Genomic DNA, 9,632 nt, shown 5'->3' with positions numbered 1-9,632 from the left:
TACATCTCAACGATGAAAGATTTATACTAGCTACTGGTGTATTCTAAATGTTTATGAGCAGGCAGACTTTTAAATAAACTGCAAACAGGCCAGCGTTCTAGTCAACACATGTTTTATTAGAATTCCAGTGAACAGATGTATGCAATACAGTGTGGTCATTGCCTGTCCAATCATTCATTCAGGCTTACAGAAGCACAACAGTAAGAAGATCCTTCGCTACAGACACACGGCATTGGTATTTCTGTCGTTGTTATTAATTAGTCATGTAGTGGTGCTTTTGAGGTTACTGTGTTAATAATTATGACACTTGTAATGGTACTGCTGTATAGTATAGAAAGGGGGTGGGAAGATATATTTCTAGCAATTATTTAGTTAAGAGTGTAAATTAGGTAATGGAAAGGAGATAATGGTGGGGGGGGTCAAAGGAAAGCGGGGGTGCTATTTCGTGTACTCCTCGTCAGAATCGCTGATACTGATATCATCATCGGAGTCGTCCCAGACAGGCCTGGCCTCCTCGCTGGGCCCGCTCTCCTCCACACTCTCGCTCGCTTGCTCCGCCCGCGCCCGCCGGTCCTCCAGCTTGCCCCAGGACACGGCGTCCGCCTTGCCCAGGGTCAGCTCCACCTTGGAGGGCACCATTTTCACAGCGCTGCGCTCCACGCTGATCACCTGCAGGGGGAGACAAGAACACAGGCGGTGATCTCCTGGCGTGGCACTAGCGATAGCTTTCAGGCTGGTTTTCTCGCTGAGGAAAATAAGTCAGCTTGCTGGTGTCTGGTCAGTAGTAGGACATCTGCAGAGTCTAGGATTCTTAATTCTCAAAATGGGTAGTGAACTGCATAAGGTTTTAAAAAATCTCCTTTCGGAAATCACACTGTTTTAAAAACAGTACAGCCTTTGCAGGCAGACAGACAGTGATGCAGAAGTCAGCCTATGAGATGAATACTGACCCCCCAGAGATGAAGTTCCTGGTGAAACACTTTGTCCCCGTCAAACTGGATGTGAATGGTCAGCTGAGAAAGTAAAAGGAAAGAGAGAGCGCTCAGGATCCACATTACACAGGGCTGCTGTAGAAGGCACTAAAAAGCCATACTTTTATAACATAACATTTACTTAATAAGAGATGTACCATTTGTACATGTTACAGTAAAGGGCAATCAGATAAGGCGATCTATCCAAATTTGACTTTGTCTTAGCAAAACAAATCCAATCACTGGTTATGGTACAATGTTAAGTTATAATACACTCTACATCTCCGTAAAGTTTGTTTATTTGACAGTGTTTGGAATAACCACCCACCATGGTGCGGTTGGCCTCGATGTACGACTGCTCCTGCACTGCGTTCTTGGCATACACTGTGATCACCACCTGGCTCCCCGTCTGGTGCCAATCATGCCGGCACGCCACCGTTTTCTTGTTCTGCAACATTAAAGGGGGGCATCTGAGCTTGCACTGGGGCATCTACCAGTCTGAGGACTTTACAGAGAGCTCCTCACGCACAGCTTCAAACACACAGTTGTAACGGGAGTTTATCACTGTGTTTCCACTGTGTGTAGTATTGTCAATAACTGGGTCTATAATGCCTTGTTTCCACTGCCTTTTCCCAGGTAGAGCTGAGTGAGGTGTAGTTAAAGATGGCTGTCTGCTTTCCAGTGTAATTGTGTCAGGTATCGCTGACCCAGGAAGTAGTAGTGCGGCAATAAACGGTCACGTTGGATTGTGGGATTGATTGAATACATGTAAATAAGAGAAGATAAGAACATAAGAACATAAGAAAGTTTACAAACGAGAGGAGGCCATTCGGCCCATCTTGCTCGTTTGGTTGTTAGTAGCTTATTGATCCCAAAATCTCATCAAGCAGCTTCTTGAAGGATCCCAGGGTGTCAGCTTCAACAACATTACTGGGGAGTTGATTCCAGACCCTCACAATTCTCTGTGTAAAAAAGTGTCTCCTATTTTCTGTTCTGAATGCCCCTTTTTCTAAACTCCATTTGTGACCCCTGGTCCTTGTTTCTTTTTTCAGGCTGAAAAAGTCCCTTGGTTCGACACTGTCAATACCTTTTAGAATTTTGAATGCTTGAATTAGGTCGCCACGTAGTCTTCTTTGTTCAAGACTGAACAGATTCAATTTTTTTAGCCTGTCTGCATATGACATGCCTTTTAAGCCCGGAATAATTCTGGTCGCTCTTCTTTGCACTCTTTCTAGAGCAGCAATATCTTTTTTATAGCGAGGTGACCAGAACTGCACACAATATTCAAGATGAGGTCTTACTAGTGCATTGTACAGTTTTAACATTACTTCCCTTGATTTAAATTCAACACTTTTCACAATGTATCCGAGCATCTTGTTAGCCTTTTTTATAGCTTCCCCACATTGTCTAGATGAAGACATTTCTGAGTCAACAAAAACTCCTAGGTCTTTTTCATAGATTCCTTCTCCAATTTCAATATCTCCCATATGATATTTATAATGTACATTTTTATTTCCTGCGTGCAGTACCTTACACTTTTCTCTATTAAATGTCATTTGCCATGTGTCTGCCCAGTTCTGAATCTTGTCTAGATCATTTTGAATGACCTTTGCTGCTGCAACAGTGTTTGCCACTCCTCCTACTTTTGTGTCGTCTGCAAATTTAACAAGTTTGCTTACTATACCAGAATCTAAATCATTAATGTAGATTAGGAATAGCAGAGGACCTAATACTGATCCCTGTGGTACACCGCTGGTTACCACACTCCATTCTGAGGTTTTTCCTCTAATCAGTACTTTCTGTTTTCTACATGTTAACCACTCCCTAATCCATGTACATGTGTTTCCTTGAATCCCAACTGCGTTCAGTTTGAGAATTAATCTTTTGTGCGGGACTTTGTCAAAAGCTTTCTGGAAATCTAAATAAACCATGTCATATGCTTTGCAATTATCCATTATCGATGTTGCATCCTCAAAAAAATCAAGCAAGTTAGTTAGGCACGATCTCCCTTTCCTAAAACCATGTTGACTATCTCCCAGTACCCTGTTACCATATAGGTAATTTTCCATTTTGGATCTTATTATAGTTTCCATAAGTTTGCATATAATAGAAGTCAGGCTTACTGGTCTGTAGTTACCTGGTTCAGTTTTGTTTCCCTTTTTGTGGATCGGTATTACGTTTGCAATTTTCCAGTCTGTCGGTACCACCCCTGTGTCAAGAGACTGCTGCATGATCTTGGTTAGCGGTTTGTAAATTACTTCTTTCATTTCTTTGAGTACTACTGGGAGGATCTCATCCGGCCCAGGGGATTTGTTTATTTTAAGAGCTCCTAGTCCCTTTAACACTTATGCCTCAGTTATGCTAAAGTTATTTAAAACTGGAGATGGACGAGATGGACGAAGTTGAACAAGCATGAGTGGCTGTTTTTATTTTTGGTCTTTACACGGCTGTCAGTAGTCTTATTAATGCGGTTTGGTCACGAAGCAACAACTGTGTCTGGTTAGTTTTCACCACAGCCTTCGCTTACAGCCGCCATTGTCCCAAACAGTCTCTTTAGCACACGGCTTTCGATGACCCACCTCCGCACAGCACAGCTTGACCCCGCTGGGTATGAGATACGAAACTGCGCTGTCTGAGGTGTAGCTGAGGTACAGATGAACGTCAGTGGAAACACCCTCCAGCTACACCTGGCCCAGACCGTCCACCTGAGCTACACCTGGGCAAAAGGCAGTGGAAACAAAGCAGAAATCACCCCTAGCGGGGAAGAAAGTAAAGGATATAGTTAAAGATCCGCCAGCTGTCAGTAATGTGGGAAGGCTGAAGTACCTTTTTCTGGACCCAGGTGTGTTTGCCAGTGGTGCAGCCCTTCTGGTCCAGAAAGGCATTGAAGTCGGTGGTTTTTATACAACAGCAGCTCCAGTATTTATACCTAGAAAAGTGAAGAAAACACATCAGGTTAATCATCCGAACAAAAAGGGAAAAGAACCTACCTGGATTAGCATTGGTTATGTTTGAAAGCAGAAGAGCTGTCATACCCTTCATGGAAGACAGGGGCCCCAGGGTGATGGATACAGGCCTCAGCGTTTGTCTCGGGACCGGCGTAAGACTGAGGAAGCAAACCAAGAGCCGCTGTCATTCATACTGTCAAACCGAGACTGGAGTCCAATGCGTTACAGAGAAGTCATCTAACATCAGGGCTTTATTTGGGCCGTATCGCACTGGTTTTCAAATGATGACCCGTATAACAGATGAGAACTTGAAGCATATATGGGATTCCCAAACGTACCGTCTTGCAGCCTGAGTTCTTGCACCTTGTTCCAGTGATCACCAGATTACTGTCTGCAAAGAGAGTGAGGGAAGGGTTATAGCAGTGGGGTGGACTTGAAAACCAACAGCAGGGTCCTCCAGCGCTAACGATGCCATCACAAAGATTTTCTGCCCTGGAGGTGAAACTGACACTCACTTGAAAACAATGAAATAATTGAGATCTGGCAGCTGATATAAATGTTAACAACGCTCTGAGCAAGGGTCAAGCATGTGATGCGATTGAATGGAGTAATGAAGGCGCTGGCTGAAACACCAGTACCTTTCTGGGCAGCTTCGTTGGTCTCGGATACCCGCAGTTTCTCCAGAGCCTGTTTGAGAGACTGGGACACTGTGATGGGCAGCTTGGTCTTGGGCTCCTCAGAACTGCAACACGCAAAACAAGGTGTGTCAGGAACACGGACCCCACCGTCATGGATGTGAACCATGGTCAGCACCCTATCAGAGTACACATCCACAGCATGTGGAACGGAACGTCGTGACAAGGTACCAATGAGCAGGTCACTGACGCTCAGACACGAAAGTCAATTAGGCATCAGTTTGCACCCCACCTATTTGCTGAGGGTTGGGGAGACGGTTTTGTCAGTTTTCTGCAACGCTGCTAATATGTACTGGTTTGCAACTTGTCATGCCGGTTCAAGAGATTGCAATGCTGGCTTGAAATGTAAATAGGGAAGACTCGCCCCTCAGGTACCTAGGTCTCTCCCTCTGCAGCTTCTCCGCTGACTTGGGACCACAGAAGATGATCTCGGTGTCCACAAGGGGGCGCTCATTGCCAGCCTTGTTGGAGCTGACCTCCGGCCGCATGGGCTCGGTGGGCTTCTCGTTGCTATGGCGCCCCCGAGTGCAGCCCTGCAGAAGCACAAGCAAACAGTGGATTTATTATTGCAGCAGGGCACAACGGTGCAGCATGATCAGGGCGAAGCAAGGGGAATGGGTGAAGCGTGATAAACCTATAGTTCGATAGAAACTGCAAAAAGAGCTTGCAGACTTTCGGCTGAAGTTTGTTTTCTTTTTATTATAATTAGGGTTATTATCAACCTTTCAGTTCTGTGCCAGATTTTTTTTTTTATATTCAGAATAATCATGAGTGCAAAACATCATTTGCATTTGTAGACCAATCCAGTGAATTAAATATCCAAATTGTTTATTTCTGGGTGGCAATTTGGAAAAAATGACTTTGAGAATGTAGCCCAACCTTTGCGCTTGGAGGATCTTCAGACACCTGCTAGGTTTCACACTGAACCCCATGCACTGTGAACACAGTGACCGCTGCTACACAGCAGCAAGACCATGCCAGCTTTCTGTACCTTTATAGACAGGAACTCAGAGAAGTCAGTCGTCTTTTTTCTACAGCATGACCAGCCCTGAAAGTAAACAGCAGACAAAAATTATTCAGCTATACAACGATACTGAGAATTCAAAAACAATATATATGAAAAAATTCACTTTCCCAACACCCAAAACCGAAGGGACAGGACACTGTTTTGAATAAGGCAGGTTCTGCATCCCAGCAGACCTGTTGCTCTGAATATATTTAACTGAACAGTGATAACAGCTGTACCAAGTCCCCAGGATCCCTATCACACTGTCAAAGAAGACATTCAGGTGGGCCCTACATCAGGGGCTTTCAGAGGCTTACAAGAAATATAAAAACAATGACCACCAAGAACACAAGGCTCCAAAGATCAGTGAGAATAAAGCAGTGAAATGGGGGGTGCTTACCTTCAAGGCATCGTGGAATACGGGGTACCCCGAGTGATAGAGGCAGACATCTGTGGGGCAGAGAAAAAAGAAGAAGAAGAAGAAGAAGAAGAAGAAGAAGAAGAAGAAGAAGAAGAAGAAGAAGAAGAATTTGAGAAGGGCTTGTATCATTACGATGCCAAGGTCTCTCTCTCTCTCTCTCACACACCTCTCCATTCTACCACCCCCTCCCTACCTTGTGTCACTTTGCATTCCCGAGCCCCACGCAGCTGTCTCTGAAAAGCAGATTCAGGAGAAACTGATTCCCCCCTCCCACAACCCCCTCTCCCTCTCAACACGTGCCTGCATACGAATGAAGACACAGAGGTTAATGGTAAAAGGTCTAATTAATTGAATGTGAGCTGATTTGATTTTTTGCTATAGTTCCTGAAGCACACAGGTAAAAAGAAGAAGCACTTGGGATATGTGGCACACACGACGTGTCGCTGGACAAAATGCTTTGTGCATCTAGACCAGTATATTGTATTGTAATCTTCCTCTCATACGGTCAGAATCTGTCTTAAACAAACAGTTTAATCACCAAAAAAACTTTTAAAAACTGGCAACATTTTAAGCAAAACAGTTTAGGATGAGTAATACGAGGTTTAATATGTTTTACAGGTATGATCAATGCTCATTGACATGAATTCAGTATGAATTAAAAAGGCTGCCTATTAGTTCATTAATTCCCAGCCCTTATTACATTATTAGTAGTGAGTAGTGTTAGGAGCAGTAGTTATAGTAGTGGCTTTGATGGTACTTACAGGCTAGCACTGTCTAAACTATGCTTTCTCAGTCTCAGGTCGGATAGAAAAGTGCTCTTAGCTCACCATCAGAGTTCTCCTCTTGGTTGTATCTTTCTCCACAGCCTTTGTTGTAACATAGGAGAGCCATGATGACACTGACTTGCTCTGAAATGAGCTGGCTTGGACTAGCAGGACCTGGCAGGTTTCTTTTCCTCTCAGCAAGTGAAGCGCATGCAGTCCGCTTCAGCTGAAGTCCTTCTCCGGTTGCTGTTCTAGAAGTTTCTGGGCCTGGGAAACATGACTAGAAGCGGAGAGGAGGTTGCAGAGTGTGCCTTCCGAGCCGGGGAGGAGCACGGAATGTGGTGCTCCAGGCCGACAAACCCAAAAATAGACAGGCCCCTCTCTCCAGCTGTCAGCTCTTATCTTCCAGCCCTCAGACATTTCCCTGAATTGAGTTGGGACACTTGGTGCTACAAAGGTGAAGGGGGGGGGGGGGGGGGGGGAGGGGGGGGGAGTAATTCCATTTGTGTTTACACTTTAATATAACACATATAGGCACATGTGAACCCAGTCTCAGTCCCACTGGGTGAAGTGCAAAGCACAATAAGCCCTGGGTACTTCTGCAGGCAGGCAGTTTGAGTAAAGGATTGTTCTGCTGAGCTCATCCGTTTAGATAGGAGGTCCCTGTAGGGCAGGCTGAGGCAGGAGGCAAAGATCATATTTCAAAAGCTAGAGACGCTGACACTGGTCTATCTACTTGACTTAATTTCCTATCTAAGTTTTTGTTAGAATTCCAATTGAGCGTTTTGAAGTCAAGGATGATAAATGCACAGCTAATGGGTAAGGTAGTCCAAAATCAGTGCTGAAAGAGGTCAAAGTTGTACTTTCAATACAAAACAATTGGTTCAGGTTTGCACTGTATCTACTTTGTGGGAGTAGCTGAAAAGCATGCCTATGTACGTTTCCATATGAAATGACTGGTATTACTGTACAAGCCTAGTTGAACTCCCAGCAGTTAACAGCATTGGCTTATCCTTACACTGCAGTGCACCTAAACAAAAAGAACGCTATTGTTTACACTCTGAAGTGAATCTAAACTGTAAACATGTGTGTGGGTTTGACATACCAGCTTGGTATCATGTAGGAAACCAGTAAAAACAGGTCCCAGTTCCCAACTCTTGCTGGTCACCAGCTCAACAGCAGTTGTTGGAATTCTCTGCAGGGGCAGTGCTAAAGATTTGAGACTGTAAAGAGCAGTTCATATCACTAATCGAGTGCTGAAAATACCATGCTTTACTATAGAGACTGGTTTGAAGTGTATGCTTCTCTACACAGCTAGCTCTCACAACAATATATCACAGGAAACTGGTGTGGTGCAATTGACCACAGGCACTAGATGAGATTTATTAACATCAGAGGAGGCCATTCTGAAACTGGCAAGCTCTCTAGTTTAAGGGCCATTTAACTGGTCCCGAAGGACAATCTTTCAAGTGAACTGGAATGCATGCAATTGGGTGGCCTGGCAGACTGGTAGTGAAGGCTATTTATCAAAGTAATTAATGGCACTACCACTAGAGGGCGCCATTGGATTGTACTTGACAGAAGTTTGACTCTTCTAGGCATCTAGGCATGTCAGTTTAAGGATAGGTGAAAAGGTGTCATAATACCTGGGACAAAGCCTGAATATAAGTCGGTATTTTAATATTTGCAATAAGAACCGCTCGAATGATTTTAAACATGCTAAAAAGGTAACGGCAACAGCAAAACAAATATATGAATACTTCATTTGAAGCTACTTCGTTTTCATTGGTTGTGGATTGTTGCCATCGGGAAAAGAAAAGAAAAGATGTGATGTGTTGCATGTGTTGCCATGGAGACAGACTATACCTCGCGTTGGTAAGCAATCCCAGATGAAAACAGCCTGCCGCTCCATATGCTATGATGACCTGCTAACACCCCGCCAGCTCCAGTTGTCATGGAGATGATTCTGAAAAGCACCACTAGGTGGCGTTTCTTTAAAGACCGTTGTGACTGAAGGAATGCCAGCCTTGGCTTTTTGTTTTTTTGTTTTTTCTGGAAAAATTCCAACACAGGTTAGATATTGTCTCCTGGCCCTGCTGTTGCACCTCTCCAGCCTGTTCACCCGAGCAAAGTTAATATTTTAGTTTAGCCGGGCTGTCTGAAAACCCAGGGGGCTATTTTCACAGATTAGTAACTTATGTTGAATAAATGACTTTTAATGGTGTTCTAGAACTAAAAAAGCCAATTACATTTTGTGCAGGATTACTCCACTTAGGAAATGTTGAAAATAAAACCACAGTGAGCATCACCTGCAGGCTTTGTGTTCGTTTTTAGTTAATTGTGAATTGTTTAATGTACAAAATACATTTATGGAAGCTCCCACTGTATTTTGTACAAATGCTATCCTGTTAACTAACTGCTCGGGTTAGTTAACAGGATATCTCTTGTAAATGATGTCTCGTCCTGCTGCAGAACCCACTTCCTGAAGCTGTTAATTGCAGCTCATCCTCCCTGCGTTTCAGTGCAGACTGGGGGTGTGACTCGCTCTCTTCGCTTCCCAACAATGTATGCATGCAAATTACATACTGTACAGCCAGACTGTGCAAACCAGAAGCAGGAATAGAGCTCACTGGATGTGGTCGGAGCACTGCCTGGGACACTGACTGCTTCCTCAGCGCACACAACTCTGTATTCTGTAGCATTCTGTCGCCCCCCCCCCCCCCATGCTCACATGCATGGAAGATAAAACTACTTTAAAAAAGTATGCTATACAATACTGTAGTCCTGCCAAAAATCTGCAGAGTGGTAAATACCAAAGCAAATGAGC

At 44.2% G+C, this 9,632-nt stretch overlaps 1 protein-coding gene across 1 annotated transcript; it reads right to left on the bottom strand.

Annotated features, from left to right (window-relative positions):
- Positions 1–95: 95 nt before the first annotated feature.
- Positions 96–7,166, bottom strand: zgc:92429 (uncharacterized protein LOC445063 homolog). The gene is made up of 11 exons (XM_041256091.1): positions 6,869–7,166; positions 6,021–6,070; positions 5,606–5,662; positions 4,990–5,147; positions 4,558–4,661; positions 4,258–4,310; positions 4,007–4,077; positions 3,798–3,900; positions 1,300–1,419; positions 951–1,013; positions 96–669 (listed from the first exon to the last, which is right to left on the bottom strand). Exons 1-11 carry the CDS (start codon positions 6,930–6,932, stop codon positions 439–441), a joined length of 1,074 nt encoding a protein of 357 aa, XP_041112025.1. The 5' UTR covers positions 6,933–7,166; the 3' UTR covers positions 96–438.
- Between the last annotated feature and the right edge of the window lie 2,466 nt (positions 7,167–9,632).

Source organism: Polyodon spathula, chromosome 7, assembly GCF_017654505.1.
Source record: "Polyodon spathula isolate WHYD16114869_AA chromosome 7, ASM1765450v1, whole genome shotgun sequence".
In the NCBI taxonomy this organism is placed as follows: domain Eukaryota; kingdom Metazoa; phylum Chordata; class Actinopteri; order Acipenseriformes; family Polyodontidae; genus Polyodon; species Polyodon spathula.
This window is presented reverse-complemented; position numbering and strand designations above follow the sequence as displayed.